General features: G+C 38.7%; 1 protein-coding gene across 1 annotated transcript in view; it reads left to right on the top strand.

Moving 5' to 3' along the window:
* The window catches only part of HADHA (hydroxyacyl-CoA dehydrogenase trifunctional multienzyme complex subunit alpha), a 48,330-nt gene that overhangs the window by 13,746 nt on the left and 13,673 nt on the right, over positions 1–20,911 (top strand). Inside the window, exons 7-11 of the mRNA XM_025454456.3 lie at positions 164–266; positions 11,399–11,521; positions 11,992–12,110; positions 14,780–14,836; positions 16,869–16,978. Of these exons, the coding sequence (XP_025310241.3) occupies positions 164–266; positions 11,399–11,521; positions 11,992–12,110; positions 14,780–14,836; positions 16,869–16,978 (512 nt within the window). The remainder of the gene's footprint in view (positions 1–163; positions 267–11,398; positions 11,522–11,991; positions 12,111–14,779; positions 14,837–16,868; positions 16,979–20,911) is intronic.

The following is a 20,911-nucleotide window of genomic DNA, read 5'->3' as shown; positions in this document are numbered from 1 at the left end:
CCAAAAGTTACCTAATGTATATTAACTGATTGATAAATAGCATAAAAACCTCATTTGACTTTTCTCATTTTAATATTTATTTTGCTCAGTTGAATGATTTGTAAACTATAATTGTTACACTGATATTTTTTCCTCTGTACTCTGATCCTTGCTTGCTTGTAAGGTGGGTCTGCCTGCTGCTTTTGACATGATGTTGACTGGTAGAAACATTCGTGCAGACAGAGCAAAGAGAATGGGACTGGTTGACCAATTAGTGGAACCCCTGGGTAAGTGGTAACATGTTTCAGAATTCGGCCTTATGAAGTTACTTTTTTAAAAATTAATATCTTAAATATTAGAGTGAAATTCAGACTCTCAAGAAATGAGTCATTCTGAAGAGTGAAGTTTTCTAAATATGGCTAATACTAAATCATTTCCAAACATCAGTCACCCCAACTTCTATTTTATTTTACAAATTGGACATCAAGAGTACAAATTTGAGGGACGCCTGGGTGGCTCAGTGCCTGAGCCTCTGCCTTTGGCTTAGGGCGTGATCCCGGAGTCCCCATATCAAGGCCCACATCAGGCTTCCTGCATGGAGCCTGCTTCTCCCTCTGCCTCTCTCTCTCTCCCTCTCTCTCTCTCTCTGTCTTTCATAAATAATTAATAAATAATCTTAAAAAATAATAATAAAAATCTTTAAAAAATAGAATACAAATTTGAATCAAATCCTTGTTTTTGGTTCTTAGATTACGTGTAACATTATTCATGATAAGCCTCCTTTCGTTTTTTGTGTCTGTTATAATGTAATAAATGTGTATGAAGTAACTTGAGAATATTAATAGTAGTTGGCATCTACTCATATGCTACTTTCCTCCACATAACTTCTTTGCCTCCCCTTACCCAAGGAAACCACTATTCCAAATTATGTGTTCATCACCCTCTTGCATTTCTTTTTTTTTTTTTACCCTCTTGCATTTCCTAAAAATCAGCATTACTAAGATGTTATTTATGTAATAACAAATTTACCAATTTTTAATGCACAATTTGAGTTTTGACAAACATATATAGCTATGTAGACACCAGCACAATCATACAACAGAACGTTTTTTTAGTATATAGCTCTTTATGTCTTTTATTTAGCATCATACTTTTAAGATTCATCCATATTGTTGCAATTTCAACAGTTTGTTTCTTCTTATTGGTGAGTGTTATTCCATTGTATAGGTGTACCATAATTTGTTTATTCACCAGATGATGGAAATTTGTTTCCAGTTTGGAGCTGTTTAGAGTAAGGCTGCTATGAACATTCATTCACAAGTCTTGATATGTTTCATTTCTCTTGAACAAATACCAGAGAGTAGATTGGCTGGATTATATGATAGATTTGTGTGTAGCTTGTAAGAAACTGTCAAACTTGGGCAGCCCGGGTGGCTCAGTGGTTTAGCACCATCTTCAGCCCAGGGCATGATCCTAGAGACCCGGGATTGAGTCCCATGTCAGGCTCTCTGCATGGAGCCTCCTTCTCCCTCTGCCTGTGTCTCTGCCTTTCTCTCTCTCTCTCTCTCTCTCTCTCTCTGTCTCTCATGAATAAATAAAATCTTAAAAAGAAAGAAAGAAACTGTCAAACTGTTTTCTTAAAGTGGTGATACCATTTTGCATTCCTACTGGCAGTGTATGAGAGTTCTAGTTACCAACTGCTTTGCATGGTCAGTCTTTTTAATTTTAGACCTTCTAATAGAAGTATAGTAAAAGTTCATTGTGGTTTCTTTTTCCTTAATTTTTTTTTATTTTTTAAAGGATTTTATTTATTTGAGAGAGCAGAGCAAGAGAGAGGGAGAACACGAGCAGGGGTGAGGGGCAGAGGGAGAGAGACAAGCAGACTCCTTGCTGAGCAGGGGGCCCAACTTGTGGCTCTGTCCCAGGACCCTGAGATCATGACCTGACCTGAATGCAGAGGTTTAGCCTACTGAGCCACTCAGGTGCCCTCGTTGTGGTTTTAATTTATATTTCCCTAATGACCAGAGATACTAAGTTTCTTTCATGTGTTGATTTATTTGCCTTCTGTATATCTTCTGGTAAAATGTCTTTAAAGATGTTTTGCCTCTTTTGTTTGTTTTTTTTTATTACTGAGTTTTCAGAGTTCTTTATATCAGAATACAAGTCCTTTGTGAGATTTGTGATTTGCAAATATTTTCTATCTGGCATGTCTTTTCATTATCTAAGTGCAGAAATTCTTAATCTTGATGAAGTCCATTGTATCAGCATCGTTTATGGGTCATGCTATTGTAGTACGTAAGAAATCTTTTCTTACTACTACAATACAAAGATTTTCTACAGAGACTACAAAGATTTTAGACTACAAAGATTTTAGACTACAAAGATTTTCTCCTGTATTTTCTTGGTTTAGTCTTCCATTTTAGTCTGTGATCTATTTCAAGTTAACTTTTGTATACGTTGTGTAGTAGATTGAGTTTTGTTTTTTGGGTTTTTTTTGCAAATGGATATACAATGCCCTGGCACAGTTTGTTGAGAAGACTCTTCTTTCCCTATTGAAATACCTGGACACCTTGGTCAAAAATCAGTTGACCCCATATGCTTGAATCTGTATCTGGATTTGCTGTCTTCAGTAATCTATATATCTTTACTTAACCCAATATAATACTATCTTGATTATTGTGTTTTAGTAAATCTTGAAATCAGGTGATACAACCCTATTTTGGTTCTCTTTCAGTCTTTATTTTGCCTATACTAGTTTGTTTGCATTTATATATAAATTTTATAATCATCTCATCCATAACTACAAAAATACATGCTAGGATTCTCATTAGAATTGCACTGAATTAATGTATCAATTTGGGAAGAATAGACATCTTTAAAATATTGAGTCTTTTCACCAGGAATAGAAGTATAATTCTCTATTTAGGTCATCTTTAATTTCTCTCCGCAGTATTCTCTACTTTTCTTTGAACATGTCTTGCACAGTTTGTTAAAATTATTCCTTGGTATTTCATACTTTTAGGACATTATACTTTTTAAACTTTAATTTCTCATTATTAACCACTAATGTGTATATGAATATAATTGATTTTTGTCCGTGGACCTTGTATTCTGTGACTTTGCTAAACTTATTTATTCTAGTAGTTTTTTCTATAGATTTCTAAGGAATTTTTATATAAATAATAATGCCTATAAATAAAGACATTTTGGCTTTTTCCTTTCTCATCTGGTTGGCATTTATTTTTTTTCTTGATTTACTCAATGGCTAAGATCTTTAGTATGATATTGGTTAGAAGTAATGAAGGCAGATATTGTTAACTTGTTCCCCATCTTAGAAGAGCCTTCATTCTGATGCTATAGGGTGTATGGTGTCAGCTATAGCTTTTTTATATATGCCCTTATCATTACAGACATTTCCTCTTATCTATAGTTTGCTGCGAATAGATGTTGAATGTTGTCAAATGTTCTTTCTGCATCTCATGAGATGATTTTGTGATTTTTGTCTTTTTTAATGTATTAGTAATGTCACTTACATTGAGTTTTTTTTTTTTAAGATTTTATTTATTCATGAGAGACACAGAGAGAGAGGCAGAGACACAGGCAGAGGGAGAAGCAGGCTCCATGCAGGGAGCCCGACATGAGACCCCATCCCGGGTCCCCAGGACCACGCCCTGGGCCGAAGGCAGGCGCTAAACTGCTAAGCCACCCAGGAATCCCCTACATTGAGTTTTGACTGTTGAACTAGACTTGCATTCTTAGAATAAACTCCATTTGGTCATAATGTATTATTCTTTTTATAAATTGACAGAATCAACTAAAATTGTAAAAGATTTTTATGTCTGGTCATGAGAGAGAATGGTCTCAGGGATGATTTTCTTGAGATATTTTTGCTTGGTGTTGGTATCAGAATAATGCTGGCTTCATGAAATGAATTGAAAATATGTTTTTTTCCTATTTTCTGGAAGATTGGTATTATTCGGTATTAGCATTATTTCTTCTTCAAATACTTGATAGAATTCACCAGTGAAGCCATATGTGGACTTGGAGTTTGCTTTGTTGGGAGGGTTTTTATATATGATTTCAATTTCTTTAGAAGGGCTATCCAGGTTCTCCATTTTTTTGAGCAAGCTTATAGTAGTTTGTTTCTCAAAGATCTTGTCCATTTTATTTAACTTGCTAAATTTGTTACAATAAAGTTTTTCTTAATACTTCTGTATTATTCTTTCAATATCTTTATACTCTGTAAAGATATTTATACTCTTTCATTCTGGATATTGATACTTTGTGTCATCTTTATTTTTTCCCTGATGAGTCTAGCTTTTAGTTTCATTGATTTTCCTCTGTTGTTTGTCTGCTATTTATTGATTTCAGCTATTCATTATTTCTGCTTGCTTTTGGGTTTAATTTGTTCTTTTTCTAGTTTCTCAAAGTAGAAGTGTAGATCATTGATTTTAGGCTTTTTTTTCTAACATAAATATTTAAAACTGTCAATTTCTTTTGTAGCATTGATTTATCTATTTTATTTATTTATTCATGAGAGACACAGAGAGAGAGAGAGGCAGAGATACAGGCAGAGGGAGAAGCAGGCTCCATTCCATGCAGGGAGCCTGATGTGGGACTCGATCCTGGGACTCCAGGATCGTGCTCTGTGGGCTGAAGGCAGGCGCTTAACCGCTGAGCCACCCAGGCATCCCTATTTATTTATTTTTTAAAGATTTTATTTATATTCATGAGAGACACAGAAAGAGAGGCAGAGACACAGGCAGAGGGAGAAGTAGGTTCCACACAAGGAGCCCAATGTGGGACTCCTTCCCCGGAATCTGGGATCAGGCCCTGAGCCAAAAGCAGATGCTCAATCGCTGAACCACCCAGACATCCCTTATCTACATATTTTAATGTTACACTTTTCACTTCCGTGAAGGTCAGAATATTTTCAGATTTCCCATGGTTTCTTCTTTGACCCATGACCCATGTGTAATTTGGGAGTGTTATTTAATTTTCAAATATTTACAGATGTTTTAGATATCTTTCTGTTACTGATTTCTAGTTGAATGCTCTTGTGATCAGAGTATGGTTAATCCTTATTATTTGCAGGCTCCTTATCTCCGAATTCACCTACCCACTAAAACTTGTTGTGACCCCAAAAATAACACTTATGATGCTTTTTCAGTCTTTTTTTTTTTAAATGCTTTGGGTTTTGTTTTGTTAAGATTTTATTTATTTATTCATGAGAATACACAGAAAGGAGAGAGAGAGAGAGGCGGAGACACAGGCAGAAGGAGAAGCAGGCTTCATGCAGGGAGCCCGACATGGGACTCGATCCCGGGTCTCCAGGGTCACGCCCTGGGCTGAAGGCGGCGCTAAACCGCTGAGCCACCCAGGCTGCCCTATTTCAGTCTTTAATAGGCACTGAGTGGTGAAAAATTCAAATCTCCCAGTACACGTGTTCCAGCTGAGGTCAAATAGGGCAACATTCTGCCTTCTTTTTTTAGCTCTCATATAGCCAACAAGTGTCCTTTCCATGGCCTATTTAGTGCCATATCCTTCTCAGTTTTTGTGCTTTTTGGTTGTGATTTCATTGTTTAAAATGATAAGAGCCAGGAAGGGAAAAGTACTGAGTCTGAGTAGAAGTATCTTTAAGATTTCTCTTTCTTCCCCCATAAGGAGTCCTCGTCAGAGGTACCTGAAGAAGAGCTTGGTTGGAGGGCCCAAATAGAAAGGAATGAGGTACTTGGGCTAAGAACGCTGATATGTGTAAGACCATAGCCAGCAAGGGATACCTCAGTTATTGACTGCAACTCCCCTTAAAGTCAGTCTCTTGACTGCACACCAAGTCTCTTGTGGGAAGGACAGCTTTCCCTGTGAGGCTTGCTGGGCAAAAGCCTTTGTAATTGCCTGTAGTTGGGCCTGAAAAATCACACATAGGTTTTTGGCCAGGGGCTGGGCTCCTCAGTTTTTACAAATAGTCATGTGGCCACAGTTGTACCTATTTCTCCTTCCCATTCCATATTCCTTTTGCCCTCAGGAAGTACCTCAACTGGTCATGGTTCTTTGCCTAGTGGGGTGACCTTCATTCCTAGAAGGTCTGGGTCACTTGCAGTCCTGCATGAACTGAGTTGTTGTAGTTTTCCTTTAACTAATTACAGGTTGTTTTAGCACCAAAAGACCCCCTAAGAGATCTGTGGTTTTCAAGATGTACTCTTTCTTATTCCCATTGTGTAGTGGTAGCCCAACGCCCCCTTGGTAATCAGGATTAATAGCCCCAGAAAGGGACTATAATGCTGCAGTAGGGTACTTTGAGATGGTGCCTGCATATCATATAGAACTATCTACAAACTGGCCTGAGCTCTATCTTCCCTAGTCATCTGATAATAATAAGGAACTCCCCTGAAGCCATAGGGGCAAACAGGGACAGAGAAGGAGGAGTAAGGAAAGTTTGGTCACTTTCTCATATAGCTTGTGTTTTTAGGGTCTGCTCAAACCAATTCTCACATATACCAATTCCATTTGATAATGAAGTTGAATGCTGTTACAGTCAATGAACTTTATGGTTTAGTGGGCCAGACAACATCTATTTCATGATGGGCAGCTCAGGTCCCATGGTAAGCTGATGCCCCATGGTTAATTAAGCTTTGAGTCCCTACTGAGGCCCACTAGCTTTTTCTCAGTAGGAGAGTAGTTATTCACAGAGAATGGTAGGGGTTTGCTCCAAATTCCTAAATGTCTACTATGATTTGCCTATAGTGTCCTCTCAAGGATTCCAAACACATCTCTATCTACCACTGACCCTTCATGCACCATCAGATCTGAATCATAGGGCCCAAAATAGCTTTTCTTCCTGGGTTCCACTCAAAACTAGTAGCCTTCAAATTATTCAGTAAAGGAGCTAGAGTAGCACACCCAAGTAAATGTTGCCTCTAAAATCCAAAGAGGCCCACTAGGTGTTATGCATATTTTTCTGTGGTAGGAGGGGCCAGATGCAATAACTTACCTTCACCTAGGAAGGGATGTCAGCATGCCCCCCACCATTGTACCCCTAGAAATTACACTAAGATGAATATGTCAGAGTAGATGGTACTTCCTGTTCACCAGATTCATTCAGTGTAATATCATTAATGTAATGAACCAGCATGGTATCTTGTGGAAGGGAAAGACAATCAGGATCTCTACGGACTAAATTATGACATATGGCTGGAGAGTTGATATACCTCTGAGGTTAAGACAGTAACAGTATATTGCCAACTGAAGGCCAGACTGCTTCAGGTAGTCCTTCCTAAGAGCTATTGAGGAAGAAAGCATTTTCTAGATCAGTAAGTGCCTAGCAGAAAAAGGACAATGTGTTAATTTGTTCCAGCAATGAAACCACATCTGGAACACCATCAACAATTGTAGTAGTAACTGCAATTAATTAAGTTTAAATCCACTGTTGTTCTACAAAGACCCATCTATTTTATGCATAAACCAAAATAGGCAAGTTGAATGAATAGAAACTACCACCCCTGTATCTTTCAAGTCCTTGATGGTGGCACTAATCTCTGTAATCCCTCCAAAAATACAGTATTACTTTTGGCTTACTGTTCTTCTAAGTAGAGGCAGTTCTAATGGCTTACATTTGGCCTTTCACATTTTAATATCCCTCACTCCACAGTTCAAGGAGCTAATATGGGGCTAGTTGCTAAGTATGTGTATTTCAATTATGCATTCTAGAAATAACCACAGGATGGGTTCAGGGATCCAGTAAGCCCACTGTGAGATAGAACTGAACTAAAACTCCATGGATTTCTTGACTTTATAAGCCCCAATCTGACTGGTGAACCTAGAGAGATATTTTGGGTCTCCTGGAATTAGCATCAGTTCAGAGCCAGTGTCCAGTAATCCCACCCAAAATCTGATTACTATATTTCCCTTTCCCCAAGGTTAATGACCATATAGGATCCCTTTGGGGAAGGCTGGGAGGAAGATTAACAGTATATTCCCATTATGGAAATGCAACCTCCCCTTAATTCAAGAGGTTCTGGGTCTGTAAACTGACTCATTGCAGGGAAATGATGAGGGCCCATGACTTTCTTTGGTGGTTTAGGTTATACCTCTATTTACTAGAACTAGAATTCTCTCATACAGATCAAGTAAGACTATAGTAGACTTACCATCTATTTCTTTCCTAGGGACACCATGATCAACTAGCCAGTGCTATAGGTCTCTGTAAGTCACACTATTCTGATTACTACTTTGGTTCTGCTGTCCATTATGATAACCATACTCAGTTTGCCTTTGGCAGTTAAATGTTGTTATTTGGCCTCAGCCACCCTAGGATCCCAATTGATGGTAGCAGTTCCCACTGTGATTTGTGACCTACAGAGAAGAATAACGACACAGCCCTTCAAGCATGCCATCTTCCCCCAAATTGATTTCTTACAGTCATGGTGAAAGATGTGTCCTCTAACCCTTCCAGGTTGGCTGAGCAGGTCTAACATCATAAATCCACGTTAACATTCCAGTTTCCTTAAGCCTTTCATTAGCTTCCTCTACAGCATACCAACACAGTTCTAGCATTTCAACTTCATTTGATGCTACTTGTTTTCTATTTGTCCTGTTTTTCCTTCCTTCTTTCATTTGGATTAGTAATTTTTTACCCTCACTATTGGGCTTTTACTTTGCTTTACCCTTTTAATGGTTACTCTAAGGTTTATAGTCTATATCCTTAACATATGATCTATCTGGAAATGATGTATCATTTTACCTATAAGGTAAGAACCTTAAAAGAATATACAGTTGACCCTTGTATGATATAAGTTCAAACTGTGTGGGTCCATTTACACACAGATTTTTATATAGTACTGTAAACGTAGTTCCTTTTTTTCTTAACTTTTTTTTCCCGTAGCTTACTTTATTATAGGAATACAGTATGTAATACATACACAAAATATGTTATCAACTATTTATGTTATTGGTACACCTTCTGATCAGTAGTAGGCTATTGGTAGTTAAGTTTTGGGGGCATCAAAAGTTATAACAGATTTTCTACTGCAAATGGTATCAGTGTCTCAACATTTCATTTCTAAATATATTATATATTCCTCAGCATATTGCTATCTTTGTTTTCAATAGTCATCTTTTAAGGAGATTAAAAATGAGAAGAGAGTTTTCTATATATACCCACATGGTTACCATTTTGAGTGCTCTTTCTTTGTATAGCTCCAAGTTCCCATCTGGTTTGATTTTCCTCCAACCTGAAGAACTTGACATATTCAGTCGCATAGGTCTGCTGGCAATGGAGTCTCTCACCTTTTGATTTGTTTGACAGCCTTTATTTCCACTTATTTTTCTAAAGATATTCTTGAGTGCCACAGAATTCTAGGTTCTTGTACTTTATTTATTTTTTTGGGGGGGGTACTTTATGGATGTGTCAACATCATGTCATGGCTTGCATAATTTCTGATAGAAAGTCTGTTCTCATTTTTATCTTTGTTCTTCTGTTTATAATGTGTCTCTCCCCTTCACCGCCCTTGCCCCCACTGTCAGATCTTCCCTTTATTACTTAGTCTTAATCATGTGTTATGGTGTATCTTGGTTTGTTGTTGTTGCTATAGTTACTGTTGTTTTTTAATGTTCATTGGGCATGGCATTCATTGAGTTTCTTGGATAGTGGATTTGTAGTTTTGACCAAATTGGAAACTTTTTGGCCATTAATTCCAATATTTTCCCATCTTCCCCCCACCCCTTCTCTGCAGCTCCAACTTCACCTATGTTAGATTTACTTGATACGGTCCCAAAATGAAGCAATTTTTCTTTTTCCATCTGTATATTTTCTATTGCCATGTATTCAAGTTTCCTGATCTTTTTTTCTTTGGTGTATAATCTACTATTAACCCAATCTTGTGTATCTTTCATTTCCTATCTAGAAGTAACATTTGATTCACTTTTATGTATTCAGTTTCTCTTCCATTATGTTTCTGCTTTCCTCTACCTTCTTGAATGTATAGCATGCATTTACAATAGCCTTTCTAACATTGTCTGCTACTTCTGTCTTCATTTCTGCATGTTTGTATCAGTCAGTTTGCCTCTTGCAGTTTCATCTCATGCACGTGGTTAACAGTACTCATCCAGAGTTTCAGGGGCCCTCTGTAGGTACCTGGAGTCCTCCTTTTGTGGAGCAGCTGCCCTCCAGGACTCTACTCCACAGGTTCCAGCTGCACTGGCCTCCCTGCAGGCTCCTTGAGACTTTTGTGGGCCCTCTGCATTTTTACCTCTCACAAGTTGGAGCTTTTTGTTTTTGTTATTCATTTGAGACACACAGAGAGAGCACAAGCAGGGGGAGTGGCAGGAAGAGGGAGAAACAGACTCCCCGCTGAGCAGAGAGCCCAATTCAGGGCTCCATCCCAGACCCTACAATCATGACCTGTGCCCAAAGACAGATTCTTAACCATCTGAGCCACCCGGACATCCCAAGGCTTTTCTTTTTCATCCTCTTTCACATACTTTCACAATAGGGCATGTATCATAAGAGAGATAAAAATATGATTGCAAATTTGTTTCAGCCTCCTTTTACTATTGGGATTTTGTTTCCTTCATACCACAAGACTGCACAAAATTGCCTTTTGAACCCCAGTCACCAATAGACACAGGATGTCTATTTACACAACCCTGTAAAAATAGCCTTTGGAATTTTGGAGCCTATCTCTTTAGTCTCTTTCCTCAAACAAGTTCAGTATAGAGTAGATGCCTTAAGTAGAAAATGAGTTACATTATTATTGGCATATTCCTTTCTCTATAGAAGTACTTTATGTGCTACACATCATCACACTGTGAGAGATTTCCCTCCAGCTCTTTGACCCAGCCCTTCCAGCCTCCTATACCACCTTAGAATTCCATGAATGTTCCATGGGGAAAGACTAGCTTTGCATTTGGTTTCTTCTAGCTTATAATGTATTGTACATGACCTCCTAAAACTGATCATTTCACTTGCTCCCAGGAGCATCCTTCTGCTTGAGCCAACTCTAATCTTCAGCCCATGCCCAAAAGAATCATATAACCTCAGAAAAGAAAACATCCAGCAATCATCAGTTCACTTCAGGCAAGCTCTTCCCTGTCTGGAATTTTAGTTCATATGGTCCTCATTGCTTCTACCACTCTCTCATAGCTTTATGAATGTGTGGTTTTACAGTTTATTCATTTTTGTCTGCAGTTTTGCAGCAAGAATACAGGCCTCATGAGACATTCTACATCCTACTCAGAAATGGAAGCCAGACTTAAGACCTGGTTTTCTATCTAGAGTACATTGTTACACCCTTGCTCAGTGTTACTTCTTATATTCTTTGAGTCCATAGCTCATAACTTGGCACCTACCAGTCTCTAGTATAACATGGAAAGCTATGCTGAAAATGATTTACATTCTAATCTGTTGTGTTCATTTTTACAGGACCAGGATTAAAACCTCCAGAGGAACGGACAATTGAATACTTAGAAGAAGTTGCAGTTAATTTTGCCAAAGGACTATCTGATAAGAAAATCTCCATAAAGAGAGACAAGGGATTAGTAGAAAGTGAGTGTCATTATTAAAGAACTAAGGCAAAGGTTCTCTCCAGAGAGTTTAATTTTGTTATAAAATGAGGAGGTAAATGCGTTTTTTTTTTTTTTACTCTAAGTATAGAGTCATCCTTAAGGAGTGTAACAACTGCTCTAGGTTCAAGTCCTAAACCTTACACTGGTTGGTTACAGCCATGTTTTTTTTCAATTTTTTATTTTGGAAAATTTGAAGCATTAATACAAAAGCAGAATAATATATAATACTGTAATAAACACCCATGCACCCAACACCCAACTTTAGTATTTATCAACTAATTAAACCATGTGTATAGAAGTGCTTAGGTTGCAATTTGGATTTTGTATATCAAAGTGAAAAGTTCTTTCAGATAGCTACAATTACTGCATTTTTATGGAGTTTACAGAACAAACTAAGAAGGGAGACTAGGCTTTTTCCAGTAAGTATCTAAAAACCATTTTCTTTTGCAGAATTGACGTCATATGCCCTGAGTATTCCTTTTGTCAGACAACAGGTTTACAAAAAGGTGGAAGAAAAAGTACGAAAACAGACCAAAGGCCTTTATCCTGCACCTCTGAAAATAATCGATGTGAGTCTTCACCCCATATTCCCACATTTCTCATGTTTCCTCCCTTTATAGAGCAGTATTCTTTATTGCCATTCCGAACTATGTCTTCTGGTACTATAGTTCTTAATTCTGTTATTACAGTACTCACTAAAAATAAAGCAAGCAAGCCATGAGGGCTCATAAACTGATTATTTTGGGGATAATGAGTGCTGGGCATAAGGAATTTAAAACTACCAGTTATAAAACAGGAAAAAATAGAAAACCTGTTATATCAGAATAACAAGGCCAGTAAAATCCTGGGCATTAATTAAAAGGTAGTTGAAACAAAATTGATGGCCTCGGTTGAAAACATTGCAGTACCTAAAATGTCTTATTGACTTCCCCATTGCTGTAATTATCAAAAAAATGTAATGATACAGAAAAGTTCTGAAAAAGATCAAGGAGGATAAATAAAATGATCACAGGGTTAAGAACTTCTGTCTAAAGGTAGACTTTAAAACTTAGAAACTCTTTAGTCTTCAGTCTTTAGTATCTAAGATTAAGAGAACATGTAATCTAAGACTTTGAAAATGGGCAATAAATCAGCCAACAAATATATTTTGAGGAAAGACACCAAAATGCATAAATAGGACACATGATTCCCTTCTCACACCCATCTCCCAGTTTGGGGAGATTAGATGTGTGTCTGTGCTGGGACAGGTAACTAATGGAAGGGATGTTAGATGCCACCCTGGGATCACTGCCAGATAATTGAACAGAGGAAGATTGCTAAATGCACAGAGGAGGCAACAGTCACTGTAAGCCAGAGAGATTAGGAAGAGCCTCCTATAATTTTTTTTAAGATTTGATTTATTTATTCATGAGACACACAGAGAAAGAGGCAGAGGGAGAAGCATGCTCCCCACAGAGAACCCAATGTGGGACTCGATCCCCAGACCCGGGATCACGCCCTGAGCTAAAGGCAGATGCTCAACCGCTGAGCCACCCAGGCATCCCAGAGCATCATAGAATTTGACCTGAGCCCTGGAAAAGTGAAGAGAAAGTGGTACCAGGTAGGGTGGGCATTTTGAGCAAAGTTACAGAAGCTGGAAAGCATGAGGTTCTTCAAGGAACATTTAATGAGATCAGATTTTGTAGGATACTGAAATGTGTGCAAAAAGGCCAAATGAACCTAGATTTTAGAACTTGGACAATAATGAATTTGGAAATTTGACCTTCATCCTGTATAGATCATAGAGATAATAGTCCTAGTAAGTCATAAACAATTTAGAAAGAGAGACAAGTAGAGACTTGAAGTTGGAAGCTATCTTGGTCATTCAGACTTGACATTTACCAAGATAGATTAGTAAAGAGGTGAAGGTAGTAAGAGACTTGCCAAAGAGAAGAGATTATGAGTTAAGTCTTAGAAGTGCTGAGTTTAGATGTTTCAGGAAATTCAAGTGACAGTTTACACAAAAGATAAGAATGTAGATTTGTGCTGAGTGAAGTAAGTCAATCGGAGAAGGACAAACATTATATGTTCTCATTCATTTGGGGAATATAAATAATAGTGAAAGGGAATATAAGGGAAGGGAGAAGAAATGTGTGGGAAATATCAGAAAGGGAGACAGCGTAAAGACTGCTAACTCTGGGAAACGAACTAGGGGTGGTAGAAGGGGAGGAGGGCGAGGGGTGGGAGTGAATGGGTGACGGGCACTGGGGGTTATTCTGTATGTTGGTAAATTGAATACCAATAAAAAATAAATTTAAAAAAATTTTTAACCAAATAAATAAATAAATAAATAAAAATAAAAAATAAAAAAAATAAAGAATGTAGATTTGTTCATATGTGGGTTGGTTTTTTTTGTATATATATATCCACTTTTCCTTCTCATAAATTGTGGTGATTGAATACAGGGTCAATTCGACTTTTATACTTGGACTTAGGATAGGACTTCCCTCAAATGTTAAGTTGAATTTATAGAATTCATGAGTAACATGACAGAGGAGACCATCGGCCTGAGGAAGAATGCACGGAAGGAGAAAAGGGCTGAGAGTGTAACTATGGGGATGTGCCTACTAACGTAGGAGAGCAAGAGAGAAGCTGGAAGAGCCATTTTAGCAAGAAGGAAGGGGAAACCTTTTCTCAGACTTGAGCAGTGCCAGTGGCAGCTTTTTCTCTGCTGGGATAGTGGTCTAGAAGTGGATAAGGAGATAAGAGTTTGAGCTGTGGGACCTCTGTCATCTTTTCCCATTCTGACTTTTATTACTTTCTTCTATTTCATTTCCTTCCATTTTATACTAGTTTTAGTAGTAGTCTTGGAGATGGAAAATGAAGTCAGTCTTTTTTTTTTTTTTTTAACTTTTTTAAGACTTATTCATTTATTTGAGAGAGGGGGAAAAAAGAGCAAGAGAGTGAGCACAAATGAGGGGATAGGCAGAGGGAGAAGCAGACCTCCTGAGCTCCATCCCAGGACCTTAGGATCATGACCTGAGCCAAATGCAGATGTTCAACCAACTGAGCCCCCCAGGTGGCCCAAGAATAAAGTAAGTCTTAAGCAAGCAGCCATTCAGTCCTCTTGTCTTTCTTACTCCGCTTCCAGACTTTTGGCTTACTCTTTGAAGACTGATGAACTAGCAGTTTTACTCACGGTAGTGAGCATCTCACCCATCCCTTGCAACAATGAACAAATGCTTTATGTGTTTTTTAGGTGGTAAAGACTGGAATTGAGCAAGGGAACGATGCTGGCTATCTCTCTGAATCTCAGGTAAAGTTCTTTCCTTTGAATTTTTTATTAGCTACTGAAAAACCAAGATCTAGAACTTTTTATAAAGCTGAGAAAAGGAAAGGTACCCAAAGTCTATCTAAAATGTTTTTCTTCTGGTGACTATCATTTCTCAGGGTTACTCTCAGTGAATAGATGTTAAGAACACGTTAGTGGTCAGTGGTCCCAGCTACTTGAACTTGCTCTCAGTAATGAGGGTTTAAGTAGGGAAAGCAGGGCCAGAGTTCTAATTCTTTCAAATGAATCATTGGGATGTTTTTGTTCTGGAGTTGGGCTGGTTATATTCTGATAAAAATGAATACATTGAGAGAAGAATACATTTCTTACTTATTAGGGCCTAGAGATAAAACTTTGAAGGCCAGCCTCTCTTTGGTGAATTAGAAAATGGAAGGAAATGTTGTGTAGCAACTAAAAGAACAGAGAGGAGCATGTGAACAAGCCTCACCTCTTCCCACTTTTCCAACAAATTGGTGGTATTATAGATTTAAGTGGTTACAGTTATTTTTAAGTTTTAAGCAATCATTGAAGAATGACTGCTCTTTGGTAATAAGACAGAAGGTATCTGAAGAGCTCAGGACATATTCAAGAGAAAACATTTCTTGTACTGGTTGCTTACTACAGTGCATTCTGAGTTAGTCTTTTACCTCCTAACCAGCTACATATATACATATGTACAGAAAAATTGAAGCACAAGTTTCACAAATCAGTTGTCCTCACTGTATACACTGTACTCCTATTTCCTATGTGTAGGACCCACTAACCTCATGACCACTGATGGATCTCTAGCCACAGTTTGAAAATCACTGGTTTACTGAATAGGATACACTGTATCAAGATCAGTAGAACATTGTTGCATATTCTATTAAGGCATGAAAGCAACTTTATTTGGGGGATTCCCTTTGAAATGCTATTTGTAACCATGTAACCATACCGGTAAATGCTAGTAATATTGATGATGATGATAGCTGACATTGAGACCCAGTCATTTTACTAGCATTCTCACTTAATTCCAGCAATACTGTAAAATAAGTATTGTTTTTCCCATTTTAAGGATGAAGAAAGCTTCACAGCTGTGAAATGGCAGAGCCAGGATTTCAAACTCAGTTCTGTCAAACCTAGACTCTAAATCTCATCTTCTTCTTTTTTTTTTTTTTTCTTTAGATTATATTTAGGGGCAGCCTGGGTGGCTCAGCAGTTTAGCGCTGCCTTTGGCCCAGGGCATGATCCTGGAGACCTGGGATTGAGTCCCACGTCAGGCTCCCTACATGGAGCCTGCTTTTCCCTCTGCCTGTGTCTCTGCCTCTCTCTCTCTCTCTCATGAATAAATAAATAAATAAAATCTTTAAAAATAAATAAATATATATATATTTTATTTATTCATGAGAGACACAGAGAGAGAGGCGAGACATAGGCTCCCCACGAGGAGCCCAATGTGGGACTTGATCCCAAGACCCTGGGATCACGCCCTCAGCTGAAGGCAGCCACTCAACCGCTGAGCTACCCAGGCGTCCCAAAATCTTATTCTTAACTGCTAGTCTGAGAGTGGCTCTCTGTAAGCATTAGGGGACTTTTCAGAGCTATAGGTGTCATGCAGAGCCTGCTACAACAAAAGAGACCCAGAATTGAGAGTCCTACTGCTAGGATATGAGTTCCAGTCCTGCCACTTGAAGTGTTGTCGTGACTTAATTTCTCTGAGCCTCCTCTTCCCAGTCTTCAAAATAAGAGGGTTGACTGAGAGGACCATGAAAGGTCCGTTTTGACCATAAAATTCTAGTCCATGAAAAAGGTTAGCTACCACCACCTCTGGAGCAGAGAATCTAGAGCTCAGGTGAATCCAACCCTTTTCACAGTAGTAGTCAGAAAGTACCACAGACAAGAAGACATCACGGGGGCCCTGGAGCACTCGGGATTCCGTGTGTGTTACCTCTACTCTGCAAGGAAATCAGACTGAAGGAACTCCCATCGTTGAGACTCTGAAGTTCCACTGTTTTTTTGGTTCTCCTTTATTTTCCAGAAATTTGGAGAGCTTGCAATGACCAAAGAATCAAAGGCGTTGATGGGACTTTATCATGGTCAGGTCCTGTGTAAGAAGAATAAATTTGGAGCTCCGCAGAAAGAAGTAAAGTAAGCTCAGCTCTGCCTTATGGAGCCTCTGTGGGTTTCACCGCAAAGCTAGATTCCTACCTTCCATCTTGCCTACATGTCTTCCATCCTGAGCATATTAGATCCCTCTTCCTCCTAACAACTTTCTGGCTTTCAAAGTTCAGCCTGAGTTTTCTCCAGACCTCTCTATTGGCTTCTGTAGCAGCTTTCCTGTCTGGCTATTGATGTCCCCTAGAAGTCTGGTTTATGTCCCAAACCAGACACAACTATACGATGTTTACTGATCTTGTGTCTTCCTGTGATTTGAGATACCATCCCTGGGAACTCCTACTTCTTCCTCATAAAAAAAATATATAGCCTCATTCTGATTGTTAAACGCTTGTCTTTCTAATTTACAACTTAAATATTTTGTTTAATATTTTATTTATTTATTCATGAGAGAGAGAGCGAGAGAGAGGCAGAAGGAGAAGCAGGCAGGCTCCATGCAGGGAGCTGGACGTGAGACTTGATCCCAGGTCTCCAGGATCACAACCTGGGCCAAAGGCGGCGCTAAACTGCTAAGCCACCCAGGCTGCCCTACAACCTAAATATTTAAGATACTATTTGCCTGTTTCATGTCTATTCTTTTTAGCAAGATTTTCAATATTATGCTGCCTAAAAGCTCTTCAACATTTTAAATTTACTAATGCCCCTAAATTCACCTTCTAGCTCAGTGGTTCTCAGCCTGGGGAATGTTGCACCCCAGGGATCATTTGATGATGTCTGGAAACATTTTTTGGTTGTTATAGGTGCTTCTGGCATCTAGTGAGCAGAGGTCAGGGATATTGCTAAACACCTGATAGTGTATGGGACAAGCCTAAGAATTAGAATAATCGAAAATGTCAGTAATGCCAAGGTTAAGTAATACTGCTTTAGCTGAATTACCGTGAGGGCTTTCAGAGCAACTAATGTTACTACTTTCTCCATCTCCTTCACCTTTAGCAACATTACAATCCAAAAAAAGAAGATAAAACGGGTAAGAAATCTGGGTGAGACAGATAACGATGCTAGCCCAGAGGGCTGATTTCCAAATATAATATGAACTACAACTATAACTACTTCTCCAGCACACATGGTGATCAGTAGGGATCATTACCAGTCCGGTTGTGTTTGTTCTACCCAACATGGAAACAGTATCCTGCAATCAGTAGGTGCTGTAGTACAGTAAGATGGCCACTTAAGCACTTATGTCAGCATCTCTTCATATATTCTACAAAAATCAAACATTAACAAGGACAAAAAAGTCACCCATTCCCCATGCATAGCATAAGTGCAAGGCAGATATGCTACTAACTTCTCATTATGTAAGAGGGAAACCTCACTGTAACAGTAAATAAAAGGAAGCAAGAGAGAAAAGTATTAAGAGTCTTGCAAAATCATACAACTGTGAAACACACCAATGCTACTTCCTCACCCTACCCCTTTACTCCACCATCCCTCCATCTACCAAAAAATGCCATCAATTAAAGAGACTACACTTTGCAACTGCAGAGTCCTCTTAAATAATGAAACCTAATGAGCTACTCCAGACACCTCCTCCTATCTGTATATACTTCTTCCTGTCATAGGCAGCTAGACATAATGCCATCTGGAGAGGGTATCATTATACCAAATACACGAAAAAGATAGGCAGAATCCACATGCATCTCATATAAGAAGTAAGAAAAAGTATCAAAATACTTACGCTTATAAAGATTCTCCCCCCCTAAAGCAGTCACAATACAGAAGAAAACTGTAACAAAACACTTCCAAATTTGAATCAAATATCCTTAAATAAGCATTTGCAGATAAGAATCATCTTGAATCAGAAATTCAAAAACTCGGGACACCTGAGTGGCTCAGCGGTTAAAGCATCTGCCTTTGGCTCAGGGTGTGATCCTGGAGTCCTGGGATCAAGTCCCGCATCGGGCTCCCTGCATGGAGCCTGCATCTCCCTCTCCCTGTGTCTCTGCCTCTCTCTCTTGGTGTCTCTCATTAATTAATTAATTTTTAAAAATTTTCAAGAACTCAGAACTAAATGTACAGAAAAACAGCGTGATGCAAGAGTTGGCCAAACTTGGAAATAAATTGGGGAAAAAGGAGATGAGGAATTAATCATAGGGTACCCAAGGCAGAATAGGGTGAACAGATTTACTAAAACTTAGAAGAATAGGGGCACCTGGCTGGCTCAGTAGGAAGAGCAAAAAACTCTTGATCTCAGGGTCATGAGCTTGAGCCCCATATTGGGTGTAGAGATGACTTAAATAAATAAACTTAAAAAAAAAAGAACTTTGAAGAATTAAAGAAAGGGGATTTTTTTTCTACTTTCCCAGCTGCCAGTGATGCCCTCTGCTTCCTCCACTTCTGTCCCTAGGCTCTTCCCCCTTACCTTGGATAATCATTTGAATTCCTTATCTATTTTATTTTTTAATTAATTTTTATGCAAAAAAATGCACTTATTCTTTTTTAAGAAAACTGTTATAAAGTTAAATATTAACTGATAGTATTTTGTGTTTATGGTTTGAATATTGTACTATAAAAGGAATCCTCTGTGTGAAGCCTGTAACTGGCTCCTTTCAGTGGTATGACTTGGAGACTGTGCATATTAGTACATATCAGTTAACTCATTCCTCTTAATCTTCTACTGATGGATTGATGGCTCTTTGCAGTTTTTCATGATTACGAACACTGTATGACTGTTCATCGCAGTTTGTCATCTTATGCATAAATACTTTCACTGGAGTAGATAATGAGAAATAGAATTACTAGTTCGTGGGATATGGGAGGTTTAGTTTTAATAAATTTGTCCTCCAAAGTAGGACAATACATACTTCCATCAGCCATGTACTGAAAAAAACAATTTTTGTACATCCTCCCTGATGCTTTTACAATTTTTGCCAACCTGGTGGGGAAAGAATATCTCATTTTAATTTGCATATCCCATGTTATGAGGGAGGTTAAGCATCTTTATTGTCAGTTTGTTTTTTTTTTTTTTTAGTGAATTGCGCTTTTTTAAAAAATTAATTTATTTACTTATTTATTTTTTTAAGATTTTATTTATTCATGAGAGACACAGAGAGAGAGGCAGAGACACAAGGCAGAGGGAGAAGCAGGCTCCATACAGGGAGCCCAACGTGGGACTCGATCCTCGGTCTCCAGGATCACGCCCTAGGCTGAAGGCAGCGCTAAATCGCTAAGCTACCTGGGCTGCCCTTAATTTATTTTTTGAGAGAGAGAGCTAGCAAACTCACACAAGAAAGATTGGGCAGGGGGTGGGGTGGGTGGGCAGAGGGAGAGAACTCCAAGCTAACTCATTACTGGGCTCGGAACCCAAACCAGGGCTCAGTTCTGCAACCCATAAGATCATTTCATGACCCGAAACCAAGAGTCAAACGCTGAACTGACTTGAGTCACCCAGGCATCCCAGAATTGCTTTATACAAGCCCTTCCCCATTTTAGTGGGTTGTCCTTTTTTTTTTTAAGTAATCTCCACGCACAATGTGGGGCTTGAATTCTTGACTCTTGGAGATCGAGTCGCATGCTGTGCTGCCTGAGCCAGCCAGGTGCCCCATGTCTTTTTTAATTGACACATGCATGTTCTTCATTTCCCAAGTTGTAATTCTTTGCTGCAATATATATTGCAGGGGATCCCTGGGTGGTGCAGCAGTTTGGCGCCTGCCTTTGGCCCAGGGCGCGATCCTGGAGACCCGGGATCGAGTCCCACGTCGGGCTCCCAGTGCATGGGGCCTGCTTCTCCCTCTGCCTGTGTCTCTGCCTCTCTGTGTGTGTGTGTGTGTGACTATCATAAATAATTTTTTTAATTAAAAAATATATATATATATTGCAGATTTCCTCCTATTCTATGGTTGTCTTAATTTTGTGGGGTCATTTCTGTTTGTGACAAATTTTTAGTTTTCATGCAATAAATACCTTTTT

This window comes from Canis lupus, chromosome 17 (assembly GCF_003254725.2).
Source record: "Canis lupus dingo isolate Sandy chromosome 17, ASM325472v2, whole genome shotgun sequence".
Classification (NCBI taxonomy): Eukaryota; Metazoa; Chordata; class Mammalia; order Carnivora; family Canidae; genus Canis; species Canis lupus.
The sequence above is the reverse complement of the archived record's forward strand: the minus strand, read 5'-3'. Positions and strand labels throughout refer to the sequence as shown.